General features: G+C 36.9%; 2 protein-coding genes across 2 annotated transcripts; one reads left to right on the forward strand and one right to left on the reverse strand.

Moving 5' to 3' along the window:
• The first annotated feature begins 611 nt into the window (after nt 1–611).
• LOC113688787 (protein LIGHT-DEPENDENT SHORT HYPOCOTYLS 10) lies at nt 612–5693 on the forward strand. Its single transcript, XM_027206584.2, has 2 exons — nt 612–1344; nt 5377–5693. Exon 1 carries the CDS (start codon nt 807–809, stop codon nt 1317–1319), a length of 513 nt encoding a protein of 170 aa, XP_027062385.1. The 5' UTR covers nt 612–806; the 3' UTR covers nt 1320–1344; nt 5377–5693.
• A 3898-nt stretch (nt 5694–9591) lies between these two features.
• LOC113689749 (uncharacterized) lies at nt 9592–13429 on the reverse strand. Its single transcript, XM_027207510.2, has 2 exons — nt 12079–13429; nt 9592–9937 (listed from the first exon to the last, which is right to left on the reverse strand). The coding sequence occupies exons 1-2, from the start codon at nt 13277–13279 to the stop codon at nt 9924–9926; spliced, it is 1215 nt and encodes a 404-aa protein (XP_027063311.1). The 5' UTR covers nt 13280–13429; the 3' UTR covers nt 9592–9923.
• Between the last annotated feature and the right edge of the window lie 3736 nt (nt 13430–17165).

Consider the following 17165-nt stretch of genomic DNA (forward strand, 5'->3'; position numbering starts at 1 on the left):
ACTTCTTCAAATATTAATTGACAAAACATGAACATTTCCTTCTCAAATGCAAGTCATGACCTTTTCTACGATAATCTTCAGTAAAATAAAAAGTACTAGCATAAAATTTAGGGTTTTGAATTAATGTATGTTAACGTAAATGAATTACCTGGGATGAGGTCCTGAGGTTCTTCCTAACACGGTGGCAAAAGGTACACTAAAATCCCAAAAAAAAAGTATAAAAAATAACCTACATATATAGTTAACCATTTATATCTAAATTAGCTTATTGGTGCTTACCGGGGAAAAAAAACGCTTATTAGCTTGCAGACAAAAGAGTACTGTCCAGGTAAAACACCATGACAAGGGACAGAAACTTCAGAAGGGAAAAAAAGAATACATCATGGTAAAATGATACGCTCTTGTTTACTGAGTCAATTATATGTTGAAAATGTGACTCCACCCAGACTTGTTGTAAGCGTACGTTTTTGACAGGGGTTTGATGAGGATAGTATGGACAAAACCCTTTACAATAATTGTAACTTATCCAGCATACGTATGGTTAATGGCAATATTTACTATTTAAATAAAGAGACATAAAACCATAGAGGAAGAAAAGAGGAACAGAAAGCAACTTTGTATGGCCCATAACATGTCAACTCAACAGGTCTGTGATGTGATCTTCATCTTCCTGCACCCCATTTCCTCCTGTTCCTTTAACCTTAACTTCCAATATTCTTTTGCCTGCTTTTGCAACAAAAATTTTGGATCAATCCCTCATCAGCTGTAAGGTCAAGCGAGAAGAGAGAGAGGGAAAAATTATCGTCATGGCAGGAGAGGGATCATCGAGTTCAAGATCCTTAAGTGATCAATCAGCTGCTGCTCCTAGCCGCTATGAATCCCAAAAGAGAAGAGATTGGAACACTTTTGGTCAATATTTGAAGAATCAAAGACCTCCAGTTCCACTCTCCCAATGTAATAGCAGCCATGTTCTCGAGTTCCTTCGATACTTAGATCAGTTTGGCAAGACTAAAGTTCACTTGCAAGGTTGCATGTTTTATGGCCAGCCTGAGCCACCTGCCCCATGTACTTGTCCGCTTAGACAAGCTTGGGGCAGCCTCGATGCCCTCATCGGAAGGCTTCGCGCCGCCTATGAAGAGAACGGAGGATCCCCAGAAAGCAACCCCTTTGCTAGTGGTGCAATAAGAGTTTATCTTAGGGAAGTGAAGGAGTGCCAAGCTAAGGCAAGGGGAATCCCATATAAGAAGAAAAAGAAGAAGACTTCCCCATCAGGAGGCAAAGGAGATGATGAGTCAAGTTCATCCTTGCCATTCTCCTAAATTCAATCAATGCTTTCAACAAATGGTAAATTTTCCTTTTACTAGAATGTATAGTTATAAATTTGGCTGTGAAGTGATCGATTAGTAGTATTACTTAGAGCTTCAACTTGAGCTTCCCTCATTCTTTCAGCAATTATTTCAACTACTTGCCGTGATTGCTAATGCATCAGGGAAAAAGAATTGCATAGTAAGAATCTGGATTGCATGTGAACTAACTATGCTAATGAAAGTGTTATTATCTACTTTAAACACTCAAAGGGAGTTCATTAAATAGATTTTCAACCCCAGTCCCAAAAGAGAAAACAAAAATTTTACCAACTAAATAAAGATTCTGCATTCCTTTTCTGAAGTCAAATACATCAATTTTCACTATGAACCCTAGAGGTGGTGTCACTGTGCACTTGGAGTTTTTGGTTCACCTAAACCCTCTACACAATTGTGATCAATCTCTTATGATTAGTTGAACTAGTGCCATGAAAAATTTCACCGAAGCACATGATGTTGTAATAAGATAGTCGTCAAATGCATTGACAGTGGCGTTATTTTTTCTTGATCTTTCACAGTTCATGGTTAAGAAATTAGTGACATATAATATTTGACCCACGAGATGAGGAGGTTAAATAGATCCACTCTCCATTCATTATCAACCAAAACATACAATGTCTCCAGTGAGATCCTAATTTAGTAGAATGAGGTATTATTTTCAAGTGTATGTCAGCCTTTCATTTGTTAGGAATCTTTTCGGATTTTGCAGATTTTGCGCCCCCACAGATTGTCATCTGAGGTAGCAGACACTTTTGATGGTATTCTACAATAGAAATGGACAATTATCCAAATATTCTAATGGTTTCTTTCCATGGTCTAGCAATCAAATTCTGAAACTTAGGTCCCATCTTATGCATGCCTTTTTTTCATGGCTTTTTTACGCTTAATTTTTAAACCACATGATCATCATTACAAAACCTAGCAGATGTACGAGAAACATAACATTTTTTTATTAATTTTTCACTGTTAAGCTATATTAAAACCTTGATTTTACAACCTCCACCCCCACTAGAATCTCTTTTCTACTGCATTAAATCTTTGTGAGGGCATTTTAGAAATTTGCACCACCATGTTTGTTGTCCTTTGTATCTTTACTTAGATTGCTTTCTCTCTGCATTAGATTTTGTGGGACATCACACTCGACCATATTTGTCACATTGCTCTAATTTTTCAGTGAAATAAAGAGTGGTAGTGTTACGTTTGCATGTACTTTGGCATCAGAATGATCCAGTTAGTGAACCAAAGGAACATCTTTTGTTTGCTAAATAACAGCAATTTCCATTTCATTTAGCTTTGCTAGCTCAACCAATTTGTCATGGTTTGACCTTGACCATTACAATGTTGAGAAAATTGAGAGCCCTACTATATAGTATTTTAGCTTTTGAAGATTGGATATCAGAATGAAAAGGATTTTGAGAGATTAATCTAGGGAATGTAAATTGTGATTCGTTCACAGTTGGAGCAATATTCTGATAGAATAACCCACTGTTACTACCCTATTTGGCAGTTTGAACTTGTTCAAGTAAGACGCAAAAATGTTTATCCACTGATTTTTGTTGGGAAAGCCGGCTCATTTTATTGGTTTTGGTGGGGGGGGAGGGAGGGGAAGCTATGAATCTTCAAATTCTTTTTCTCGTTTTTGTCTATTATGAACTTCAATGTATGAGAATGGCCACTGATTAGCAGAAATGGTTAGCACTTAAGTAATCGCGCGTTTAAATTCTCAGTGAGTTTTCGCCATGCATGATTGTTTGCTGTTTGATTGAAATCTTGGAGACTAAGGAATAATGCATTATGCTTGGATTAGTAGCATAGCCATTTTAGACTCCAAAAGTTTAGTTTAGGATCATAGTACATCACAACCATTGTGATTTTGAAAATCACATACACAGCATACTAACACCAGAGATTTTCATAAACCATGTGAAAGTCTATCTAGCACGGGTGAAAATGCCTAAAATTTTTAAGAATTACAATAGAAGAATGCTTTTGAATTGGGAGGTCAGAAAGTTTAGTCATATTATATTATAATACAAACAAAGGTTGACAAATGTTTGTAATTGTCAAGTGTACAAGTTCTACAATCTTGTTATTTGGTTTTCGTGTACCATAGGGCGAAAACGAGAAATAAATGTGAGCCCTATCTATGAATATCTTGGGAAGAAGAGTATAATGGGAGAGCAAGATGTTATAGAAAAGTGAGGTTCGAGTGATTGATATCATCTTCTATCCCATCTATTGCGAGAGTGATTGATAGAACATTTCCACAAGATCACCAAATGAAAACATACAAGTAAACAAATAATTTCAACAAACTAAGATTATTAATTTAGCAATAGTTTCACCCGTTTGTTTGGTTGAAAGTTACAATTTGAGGTTACATTTGCCCAAATTTTTCAAGAACATGTTAGTAGTACATAAATAAAGTTGCCAACGACAAAAGGTGTGATCATGGCATATAAGTAAATGAGTCCATTGCATACCTACAAATGGAAGATGTAGTTAAGGTCCTTGGCGTTGGGGGGGGGGGGGGGTGGAAGGGAAGTACCTATGGCGTTCCTTGATTTATAGGGATATCAAAATACTCTTCCACTAGTCTTCTCTAATCAGCGAGTCTCAACAAGTGTAGTTCTGGCCACTAATGAACCTTCTAGCTTTAACAAATTTGATTCAAGATTCAGTAAATTGCTAACATGTGTGCTGCTACTTAAAGATATGCATTGCTTTTGTAAATGGATTATGCTGCTTAATAAGGCTGGTAATTGACATGCATCTAACTCCAGATTGTACGGCTTTAGAATTTTTCTTTGTTGTACTGACACATTTTTGGAGCTATAGTCGTAAGTATTTAACTTTCCTACGTGATATATGTACTTAGGAACTGAAATTGTCAGTTCTTGACAACGTGGTAGTTCCAGATTGAAAGTCATGAGTCAGGTCTTCAGTTTGAGGTAACTTTGAACTTGACTGGGAGCACTGCATCTTGATGTATTCCAATGCAAAGCAAACTGTTTGAGTCAACTGGGCTCCCATTTTGATGTTTATATTCGATTCCTTTTCGAGTAAATTCCGTGCACTTAAATGTACTGACACCATTGTACTCGTGGTGTTTGGACTATTCTAGCTTTGTGGAGAAAAAAGTCTCGTCCAGGAAGGATACACAAACATACTAGAACTAGGAGTTGCTCATTTCTTTTGTTGTTCTTGTTCATTTGCTGGAAAAGCATAAACTATTTCACAGTGCTTAGTCGTTGACATATCATTCTTTGATTAGTCACAAAAAGGACAAGCTGCCCAATATATATCGCCAATCAAAACATGGGAATCAGCAACTAGGAATTTATCTATATTGAAATTGTAAGGTGAAACTATGAGTTATTTTGGCATATTTGTCTTGGGATAGCTTTTTTCTGTATATATTTTTTCCCTTTCCCCTTTACTGGCTGAGTTGAAATATGACATCTTAATGATTTATTTCTAACATTTGGTAGGAATCTAGTTGTCTCCAACAACGGACCGTGGGGATGCAACTACATTCTAACAGATGATTATGTGTACTATTTGTCTGGATTCTATATTATTTTCTGGATACAGAACTAAGACCAACAAATAAAAGTTCAAGTCAAGGACATTGTCTTTAATTGAGTAGATTTAATGACAAGATACTTAAAGCAAATCTAATCTAGCTACTAAAGCAAGTCTAACACCACTCCAACCCATGCATGTACTAAGTGGCGACCACTTTTGCTTTGATTTGCCATACAAGATTTGCATATCAAGAATCAGAAGTTGGTCTTCTCATCGATACGAAAAACTATCAAGATTTGAAAGCAGATTTACTCCTCCAGTGGAGAAAACAAAACAAATTTTCTGCACTAGTATAATGGCTTCCGTGTGTTGCAGATAGTTTAATTAATTAAATTTATGTAAAATTTTTCAATAATTCTTGGTAGTTATGTTCCAAATGTTTTAAGACAATTTTTAAGTTGATGATTATGTTGTCTTTGAGCAGGACCATGTTGGTTGATGAAGCAGTGGACAAGTCCAACTGGGCACATTCTATTGAAGTTGCAAAATACCAAAAGCCAAAAAAAAAAGTTGAAACGTATCACTCATCAATTATCATTCACTACTGCAGTTCCCTTCTGTATCCAAAGTTGCAGATTAGTGAAATCCAGTAATGACTCATTTTAGCGTGTTTTAGGAGCCGATTCTTTTGCTGTTTTGTGGGTTCTCGGCCGGGCTCCCTTTGAGGCCATGAATTCTTGTAGAAGTGAGGCTTCGTGTTTGTAAAATTGCTATTACTCTTGGTATATATTGCTTTCTTCACCTTTTTTTTTTTTTTTTTGGCACTCAATATATAAATACTGCTACTAGAGAAGCATCCTGACTTCAGGTTTGCTTAGTATGATGGTGTTTACCTGAACAAGAAGCCTTGGAACACAGAATGTTGCCAAAAAAAAAAAGGCATGAAAATGCAAATATTATACTGTTAAGAGTAGGAATTAGGAAGGAAAACTTGTCTGCGACTAATGTTTCTCATCTTTGTCAATAGTTTGCTTTACTTCCCGAAAATGCATTCCTAATTTGAGGGTACATCCGTCACCAATATCATGGAAAATGATGCATGATCCGGACTTTTATTTTATTATTTTGTCTTCTTGCATGCAACTGCTCTCTCCACCATGCATCAAGTTTTTTTTTTCTTTTTTTTTTGTTTGGATTTTACAAGGGAAAACGCAAAGTCTTTATTGTTTTTCTTGATAATTAAGTTTTTGAAGACCAATTTTTTGCAAAGTCCTTTGTTGGTTACATAGTATTTAATGGATCAAGAAATGCATCTACCCTAGGGTTTAGTAATTTCTGGATTTTCAAAGCTAATAAGGGCCTTGTTTGGCAAGCAAGTTTTTGGTCAAGTTTATGTGCTATAAGTTTTTTAAAAACTTTAGTTATAGTAAACTCAAAAAAATTTTCAAAATTTTTAAAGTATACACTTCAAAATATCCAAAAATTTATACATTTCAAAAAAAAATTTTACAACTTCTACAATAAGGTACAGTAAAGTTTCAGACAAACATCCAAAAAACTCACTTGTCAAACGAGGCCAAGGTGTTGGAGCAGTTCATATCAATAATTCAATATATATATATATATACATAGCCTTTGGTCCAACACTACAAATTGAGTGACTTGCATCAACAAAGAATACACACTCATACACACACACACACTAAAACCAGTCAAAATGGTATTTAAATCCAGGGTCACTTGCTTAAGTTTCGCAGATTATTTCATTGCCAAAATAAAGAAATGTGTTATATCAACTTATTAATATTGCTACTCGTAGAAATCTTATTGTAAGAGTTTTTTTTTATTATTGAGCCTGTATTGTCAGTTCCATCCTGGACTGCCCTTGATCATGAGGACCGTCAGTCAGTTAATCAGAAGGGGAAAATAGAAAAGAAAGAGAAGAGAAAAGCAAGCTGCGCTGGGAAACTTGTTCTACATGAAGAGCGAAAATAAAACAGCCAAAAAGATCTAGTTTCAAAGCTACTTCAATTGATAAAGTATGTCCATGCTTTAAGGTTTTCATGTAGATTTTGTTTAAGTGATAGAACAAAATTTTCCTATTCTAAAGCAAATTCACAATTGAAGAGAACATGTATGCGATCTTGACCAGGCTTGGCGGACAATCTTCTAATTCTGGAGTGTCAACAAAATTGTATTTTACATGAAACTTTCGTCCTCTGTTTGTCAATGATGAAGAAATAAGATACATTAATTCCTGATTCTTGGTTTTGTTCTTTGATTTCTCCCCTTCTGTGGTAAAGATATCTATTGCGCGCATTCCTAGAGGACAGATGATAATTATTTATTTAGGATAGATGATTAATGCCAAAACTGGAAATTAATACGACTTGCCACTCATAAAGATGTTATTATTCCTCTAACCCTTCATGTAAATAAAGTATTGTCACAAATTGGAGGAGATTGAGAAGATAAGTGAGTATTCTAATCATTTCGTTTCAAGGACTACTAGAATGAATTTGTTTCTTAAGTATATCGTCAAAGGATTTGTCCTAGCTAAGTATATAGATGAGAATTTTTTAGCATAATTTTAAGAAAGTGTTTTCTTTCATTATGCTTGCAGCTTCTGGTATTCACTGCATGAGTTGAGGTATACTTCTATTAAAAATCATATGCCATTTCAAAGAAGCTGTCTCGTGGAACTATGATCAGCTACTAATGGGGAAAAAAAAAAATAGCCAAAGAGGTCCAAGGAAAATAGGGGTTAAGAACGAAAAGAAGTAGAAGAATTTATGTTGCTTGGAAGAAAAATAAGACTAATGCTTGAAGAAAGAAAAGAGCAAGATTGTGGATCGGACCGAAGGACAAACTAAACTTTTCAATGCCTAAATTGAGTTCAGCTCAGCAAGAGTTTGTTCAAATTTGGTTTACCAACTTATCAAACCGTAATTAAATAGTACTTTTGTATTCGATAAATGTTCGAGCTTAGTTCAAATTTGGCTTGATTAGCATAAAATTAAAATTTATAAGTAAAAAACTCAAGCTACTCGAGTTTGATTTGAATTAAGCTCGATAAAAACTCATTTGAGTTCGCCTTGGTAGATAAACAAATCAAACTTAAACAAAATTTCAAATTCGATAAAATAATCAAATAATTTTGCACACTAGGGTGTTCGACTTGATTAGCCTCATTTACACCCCTAATCGTGAACAAAGAATTTTATTTATGGGAGAAAGAAAGGGTAATTAAATATTTTTTTATTCTATTTGAAGTTTTCACTTTTCAGAGGGAAATCGGATAAATAGATAAAAGAAAACAAAGAAAAAATAGTAAACATGCTACTTAATGGTAATCTTGAGGAGAAAAGAGAGAAAAAAAAAACAAAGTAAGAAAGAAGGCAACCAGCACTGTCATCCCCTAGCTAATATTGTAACATAATTATAAGTTACAACAGCCAGATGAGAGTATTAGCTGAATAATCTTGCATTGCATCTAAACTTTCTTGCCTATCCAATATCTTAATACAAATAGAGTTTGAGGAGGCTTATGATGTTACCATTTTTGTCGGTGTATGAAATTTCTCTTTTACTGTCAGAAGCAAGTGTAGATTTTTTTTTTCTAAAAAAAAAAAAAAATAAGGAACAGTAGCTTATATCAAACCGGACCATTATGCTGAAAAGCGTTTTTTCAGCCTAAAGTTTTGGGCATATTTTCTACATTTTTCTCTTTTATGGCTATATCTTAAGCATTTTGGGTAACCTAAAAGCAAAGCAATCTCGAAAGATGAAGCTATGGGTTCTCAGAGTAGCTTTGAGCGGTCATTTTTGGTCATGGCCTTGGATAGACCCGAGAACTCTTCCAGATCAAAAGTGGCATGCATGATTCATCTTCCAACATTAACCTGGATCTTCAAGCTGCCGGGGTTGCCATGCAACATCAGCTCAACCAGGGCTGGGGGACCAGAACAAAGCCATTTGAAAATGGCTTAGGAATTAAAGAATAAAGGAAACTCTTTTGACTTTGGGAAGACACATCAGAAGTTAGAAATTTTCCCAAAACATCACTGTTTGGAATAGAACCTCTATATATATAATTGTTGTTAAAATTATGAAGTACATACAATTTACGAGAACATGGACAGGTGTCTGATTTCGACTTCCAAGAAAATGGGATACTACTACCATCAACAACCTGACTTGATCATCAGAAAAGTACATCCCAGGTGGACGGCCATGACAACCGTTCCTGCCAGTGGACGGTCATAATTTGGTCTCAAAATTTTGTGCGGTTCAAATCACCCACAAAAATTTGTTCTAAAATTATGTCGTGTGCAAAGAAAGTTACACCGTTTGCTTTGTGCCCCTTGTCCATCCCAGGTGGCAGCCAGCGTTTTGAGAAGGCAAACTAGAACAAGCATCGGCATGAGGGAACACAGTAGTGAATTTCCCATTTCGACAGCATTCAAGAAAGGAGGAGTCCGAGTTCTATATTGTCATGATCCAGACAAGCATTAGGGAGATGAGAGACAGAGATACAAACAGATACATTGTCACTCGATTAATTTCCCATGTCGATAAGATTCAGCAAAGTGATTCGTTTCCCATACTGTCATGAACCACGCCATGCCACATACAAGCACTAAACAACCCGGTAAAAAATTGAAGCCTTGGCGGCTTTTACTCAGTCTACCAATGCAAATGAAACGAGAGAAGGTTTTTTTTTTTTTTTATATAGATATATATATATATATAGTAACAACAGCCGAGACAACAGAGGCCACCTATCAACCATTTACAAGTTTCCTATCTTACGTTGTTATCGTCAATGGAAAGAGAAGATATGCTTCAAATAGTACAAAGTCCAACTATCACACAGTCAAGAGTAGCAAACCCTATTAAAAACTACTATATCTAGAAACATCCGCCTAGCAAAAACTAGCCTAGGTGTTCCACAGCTGAACTAGAATCTACCTGTACTCCTCTAAAAGATCAGCCAACACTTCCACAACAGAGATCTTTCACTGAAGGCATCTACAAGTAACCATCTGTCAGCATGGAAGAAAGAAATGGTTAACAAACGTTCTTTCACTGTTGAAGTCAAAAAAGACAAAATGACAAACATCCAAAGAGAGAGTAGACATAGTGTAGTATTTGTTTACAACTGTGATCGTTAGATACTCTACAAGTTGTCAAACCAAAAAGCTGGCAATTTTGGATACCAAGAAAGTATCACATGGCAAAAGGTTAGCAATAAACCTTAAAAGTCTTGCTTTGATTTTCACATTCTCATCAGAATCTTAGTTGTTTCTCATGCAGCATATAGAATCCAAGGAAAAAGGTTTGAATGAGGGAGAAAAGCTGAACAAGAAGGGGTGCTTGATGCCGTCATATGCACAGTTTCATCAATAAGACAGAACATGTTAAACAGGGAGAAGGGGCAGGAAGGTCATCAGAAGGACCGTCTCTGAGTAATTCACGGTCAGAATTTGATTCAAAAAAATTATACGATCCAAATCACTTCTTATATCTCGTTTTTAACAAATTCGTTCTAAAATTACACATTATACAAACAAAATTATGCAGTGTGCAAAATACACAAAATCGCCAGGCCTGCAACCGTTCCTGTCCGTGGTCCGTTAAATAGGAGCATTGATACTTGTTCTGGGTCCAAGAAGATAACAAACAGAATCAGGGCAGGTTGCAAAGAAAGATGCTAAAGGTTTAGTTGGGTCTATATACCCACTGGCCCCTAACACAAGCCTTCTTAGGCTCCCTGTCCCCCTAGATTAGGATAGAGTAAATTATACAATGTATCTGACAACAACAAAAAAAAGAAAGAAAGATGCTAAAGAGGTGCTGCAAACTCTTTCGCTATTGAATGGTAGATGAGCACTTAGAACAGTGTGTACAAAAGGTTTATTATTACTTGAGCACACATTTCACTTGTGAATGTATTTCAATTCCTTGGGAGTTCATGAGATGAAGCCTGTCCATAATCCAACAAAAAACTAGAGAAATGAAACCTGTCCATGAGATGTCTCTCAGCAGTCACTCTTGATACCGCTAGTCAATAAACCACAACTTATTAGTTGAGCAAGACGAGGAAGCAGATCCCCAAGTTCTTTGTTATTTTATATTGTTTTCCAAGAGGATCATACCATAACTGACTCGGACAGGCTCCTTAACATCTCCTGATACCACTCTGCTAAATTTCAAGTCCATCTTCAAGGAGCAAATTACATCTTATAATAACACATTTCCATATTGAGAGGACGGGACAGAGGGAAGCTAATCTAAATCAGTTACCACGCAATATTGTTCAATGAAGGCTGTATGTATTATGTATAATGCATTATGCTCTTTTAAGCTTTAGGCAACCTAGCCAGACGACAATATCAAAGTCAAGCTCTAGTGCTTAGGCAAAGACAAAGTTCATAAAATACACCAGAGGTGCCAAAAAAAGGGGAGGACATTGAAATGGAGTAATTAAATGGGGAAACTCCGGGACCATCCTAAACATACACTTGGCAATATGTTCTGCTGAATTTAATAACATACAATATGAACGGAAGAGAGAAAAATCACTCAACATATATTGCGCCTTAACATCAGCACTCACAAATCTAAGCTTTTGGGACACATGGCAATGACTACCGGTTAAGAATCAAAAGACTACCATCAAAATCTCCTCCATCATCTCCTACCTCCGCAATTCTTGAACAGCAGCATAACCGCCACTGTTCTTTAAGCAAGTAGGTGTCTTGTACACTGCAATGTAAGTCCATACTCCATAGACACAACAACCTCTCATCAGCACACTATAATGGAGCAATCGAATACTGTCTCACCTCATTCAAAGTGATTATACTATTCCCCATATTCTCTACTTCGATGGCAGAAAAAGACGTGAAACACCTCTCACTAAAATAGTTTACCTGTAATTCCACCACCTACAAGTTGGCCTACGACAGTTGGTATGGCAACATCTCATTTTTTTTCATTTTAATGGCTATCAATCATAAGCAACTACTCAGTTTCGATCAGTACCTCAAGGACGCAACCAAAAAAAAAAAAAATTCAATACTCGAAACTGAAAATTCCATCATTACATGCTATACTGAAACTAGAGTCGTGTAACATTGCCAGCATTACCCGAGACAAAATGCAAATGCACAGATAAACTTACCACCAGATTGTGAATTGCGCTTAGATCGCTTAAGCTTTTCGAGCTGGACCTGGGATTCCATAAAAAGTTTCATCCTTTGAATCTCCAAATCCTTGGCAAATTGCATTCTCTGCTTCTCCAACTCAACCATTTGCCTCTGTTTCGCCTCCTCTACTCTCTCATATATGTCCGCAAATCCCCTTATCGCCTCCGCCAACTTCCTATACCCTTCTGCCGCCACCTTCCCCGCGGCCCCCCTCCTCTTTTTCCTCCTCATCCCACCCGACCCCAGTCCAACCGCGGCAGCACTCGACGTATCAGACTCTTCCTCATCCTCGTCGTCCTCCGCCACCGCCGCAGCAGCTGCTGCCATCGCCGAGAAGTTCCGTCGGAAAACCGCCTCCTCCCCCATCGCCTGAGCTGGCGCAGGCCGCTTAGACCTTGGACCCACCGGCACCGCCGACGGCAACGGCGGCAACACTGGAAACTCTTTCCTCACCGTCATCGTAGCCGGCGCAGACGCAGGCGCCGGTGACGGAGAAGGAGTATTTTTTGCAGCGAGAGAATTTTTCCTCGTCACCGGAGGAGTACCGGAAGGAGGTGCGTTGGCCTTGATAAAAGAATCCCCGATGAGAGAATCCAGCGATGCGAAAAACGGCCACGTAGAAACAACCCGGCCGTTCGATTGCAAGAATTTAGCTTTCTCGAGTTTGTACTTTTTCTTCAAGGTATCGATGCGGTTCTTGCACTGGATATCGGTCCGGTGGAGCTTTTTGGTGTGGGCATGGTCGGCGTTAACGGCGTCGGCGACTTCTTGCCAGTGCTTCTGACGAAGGTTACCTCGGTTAAGGTCCAAATAATGGGACCCCCAAGCTTCAATCAAAGTATGGGTGGCATCCTCCGACCAACAGTCCTCTCGAATCGGGAATGACGTAGCTTTAGTTGTTGTTGATGGACGGGGAGGTGGGTGGGGAGGGAATATGTCAGCTGAAGAGGAGGGGGGAGGAGGGGGGGAGGGGGAGGGAGAAGGAGGGGTGGTCGGGTTGGTGTTGGTGGAAGTTGGGGGTAAGCCGGCGTCGTCTTCGTCGGACATGGGTGGGGAATGGTGGGAGGTGGTAGTGGTGGTGGTGGAGGAGGAGGAAGGGGAGGTGGAGTTGAGAGGAGGAGGAGGAGGAGGAGAATGGGAAGCAGAAGCAGGTGAGGGTCGACGGGCCGACGACATAACGGGAAAAGTATGACCAAAGGCGCCGATGAGGTGCGGGGGGTCAGTGTGGCGTAGGGGATGGGAATTGCAGTTTGGTCCTTGGGCGGGTTGGTGGGTGGAGCAGTGGTATTGGGTTAATGGGTAAATGGATTTATGGGTTTGGGCTTTTGGATTTATTGCATTTTGGTGGGAAGGGGTGACTCTGGAGGTCTACAAATCTGTATAAGTTAATTTTGTACTTTGTTTTTTTTTTTTTTTTGTAATTGTACATTTGTGCCCTAAATCAATTTGTACATGTATTGCTAAAAAATAGGAGAACTTATTTGATCAAACCTTCAAAGTAGTGTAGAAACGTGGGGTAGTAATCGTGTATTTTTATCATTTTTCTTGTAAATTTATCAAATAGTCAGCAAAATTACTTTGGTAATTGAGATTCTTTATTAGTGCCCCCATCATAATCAACGTACGGCGATGGAAATGTGTAAGGTGACAATACACACTATTTAGAACAAGAAACAAATCAAACTTTGTAGTATTCAAACTTATTAGTTGTTTTAACGAGTTTGAAATTTTGTTCAAACTTATCTTGTTTAGTCATTATATCGATTTTGAACGAGTTTTTTTTTTTTTTTTTTTTATCAAACTTGAGAGTTATCGAGCACAAGAAGTTGTTCAAATTTGGATTGACTAATTAACGAATCGAATTGAAACAAACTCTTATCAAATCGAACTCGATTCGAGTATCTGATAGTTAGGTTCATCTTTCAATTCGAAAAGCATTCTTTAGAAGATATTACAAATAACATATTCTTGGGCCACAGAAGGTCTTTATTATATCTTGAGTAAATTGTTATTTAACGCTTTGAGATCTTTGTCATCTCAAGCTCTCTCACAAATTTAGAAATTCTTGTCCATTTGCCATTGAAACAAAAATCCTTAATCACGATTGAGGGTAGTCTAACTATGTGGGTATACCTCCCATCTGCCCCAATCCTTTCAATCACCAGGATCAGGCCCAAGCCAATTTTGACAATTAGAGATGCCATTACTGTGAAAGCCCAAGGATGACGGGCCTACAGTTTAGTAGGCCCATTTCATTGTGTTAATCAGAAATAATACAAGAAACAATAATATATCATACTACAAGAACCTCAGTCCAATTGGCACATTCCAATTGCCACTGCAGAAATATTGAATTACATTTCTCTCTTTTTGATTCTTTCTTGCCTCACCTTCTTAAAGAATTCAAAATAGAAAGAAACAGAAAATAGCACCTTGAGTTATGTAGTGTAGTAAGCAAATCTAACCCAAAAAGAAGAATTCTTAGTTAAGAGAGAGAGAGACAGAGACAGAGAATTCTTTTTGTAAAATCAACCATCCAATATATGTACTATGTCCTGTGTAGTACCTAAACTAAAGGGTTTCGTGCTTAAAATTAAATTGTCAAGTTTTCATTTCATTGATGTTCTAAAATAAGAGTCACAATTTCAAAATTAACACATATTTTTCAATCTTACTATTTGAAAAAGTATTTTTTTTTTTTTAAAAAAAAAAAAAACTTCAATGCACGTCTAGTTATGAAATATTTTGAACTGAAAGAATACATATGTAAATTCATCAGTGTCATCTCATCTGAACAACGTAATAATTGTGATATCTGCATAAAAAGTTAAATTCCAAGAAATGACTCTATAACACTGGGACAGAGGGAGGGAGTACTAATAATTGGTTTTTAGCAATCAGTCATCATCATCATGCATCAGGCTTTAACCTTTGAGTTGATGAGGCATAAAGAAGAAGGGGTTAAAAAACACCCCACAACACACGTCCTTGATCTTATGGCATTTCATCCCATGGTGAAAAGGGCAATTGATTGGACAAATGCTTGTGCGATAACTCCGCGGGACTCTTTGATATTTGTCCCCATTCCCAATTGTCAAACGGCACGTGGTAGCTGCAGGGCCATGAGTGCTTCAGACCAGAACCAGCAGACATGAATCCAAGCATCCATCGAAGAAGAAAAATGAAGCCGTGAACACAGGAAATGATGACATAACAGTGTGCTGCAATGCAATTTCAACTTGTGGTGGAGGAAACTCAAAAAATGTCTAATGTTATAGGTAAGTATAACTTATCAACGGGTGTTATTAATAGTTGGTGGATTTTTTTTTTTTCTTTGTGGATAAAAGCAGTAGGGTAATTGGTACTTGAAGGGATGGTACGTGGATAGTACCATCTGCCATGTGTAGAACTTCTGCAACTAGCAGAAGATTGGGAATTTGGGGTACCCCACTTCTTGTTATCTTGTACTAGTTCTCACCTCTCAGTGACCTTATTTTTGGAGATCATCTAAGTGAGGGCTTTAGTTCAAATATGTCCAGTTCTTATGCTATAATGGAAAAAATGTTGGGATGATTTTTTTCTTTTTTGGGTGTTTTTGGAAAACTTGCATAGTAGCACCTTGTTGGAAAGAGTGCATGTGAGGTAAATCGGTAATTGGAGTATTGCCTTGAAAGATTTCAAAAGTTGAGTTTGTTTTTTCAGAAAAAAAAATAAAACATATGTGTTTGGATATCTCATTATTCCAAATAATATTCCGCTTGTATTATAAACACATTTTTCAATCCACTTATTTATATTTCTAACCATCTTTTTATCTCATATACATCAAATCACAAAAAGTGTTACAGTAATTATTTCAAATAATACTTTATTCAAACGGAATGGTGTCTCACCTACAAGAGCAATGAGTTTGTTTTTTTTTTAAAAAAAAATTGTTTTAATAATGTACTTGTGTCTAAGGAATCATAAACTCCAGCCTTCCTTTAGATGCATGTAGAAAGTATTTTTCAAAGAAGAAAAAACTTGGCATAAATATGTTAGATGTTTGATCTAGGTTGTAGTTAGTCTGACTGTATTTCGATAGTAAAATTATTTTCATTTACTGTAACACTTTTTGTGATGTGATGCATGTGAAATAAAAAGATGGTTGAGCATATAAAAAGATGAATTGAGAAATGTGTTTATGATACAAGTTAGATATTATTTGGCAAATTTGAGCTATCCAAACACGAACAATTTCCTAATTAACTTCTTGTTTTTCCAACTAGCTTATTAATCTCACGTACATTATATTCCAAAAAATATTACAGTAATTATTCTAAATAATATTTTAAATAATCCCCTGTCTCAACACACTCTGTGTTACTATTTTTTACATTATAAGGGCACACTTTAAATTCCCTATTTTTTTTTTCTGTGTCCGACGAGTTTTGCTTGGAGAGAAATGCATAAACTAATTAACTAATATTGCACAATCATTCACCTTTACCATACTACTACTCTCAACGAATTTTGATGTTTCTACTACCATGAATCCATTTGAAGATTTCAAGAAAACCTCTAGCTAAACTTTTTCGACGAAATCATATTTGCGAGGGACCAAAAGCATAATCATACTGGCAATTTTGATAGTACTTAAAAAAAAAAAAAGCAGATGCAATATTGAAAGATGAGTAGATATGCTCATTTCCTCTTGCTAGATAAAAAGGGCTTTGGTGATAAGGAAAGGAGATTATAAATCTATTATTACTGATTCATAGTGAAGCATGTGGCTGTAGTGTTTTTATTTGATTGATGCAGACTTGTGATTCATTCAATTTGGAAACTGGTCCTCACGATGGTCTTTGTCATTGCACATCGAAATTGAGAATTATCCCCTCCACAATCTAGAAATATTTTTATGATTAATCAACAGCAAAGACAATAACTTTTCTGGGCCCCAATGTAAACTACTAACCTTATCCGAATAGAATCCTTACTCTTTGGGATAAGGCTAGTACTAAAAATCTTTCAAAAGACTCCACCAAATGTCATGTACATATGTTGCCCCTGTGGGGGTTTC

Source organism: Coffea arabica, chromosome 5c, assembly GCF_036785885.1.
Source record: "Coffea arabica cultivar ET-39 chromosome 5c, Coffea Arabica ET-39 HiFi, whole genome shotgun sequence".
Classification (NCBI taxonomy): domain Eukaryota; kingdom Viridiplantae; phylum Streptophyta; class Magnoliopsida; order Gentianales; family Rubiaceae; genus Coffea; species Coffea arabica.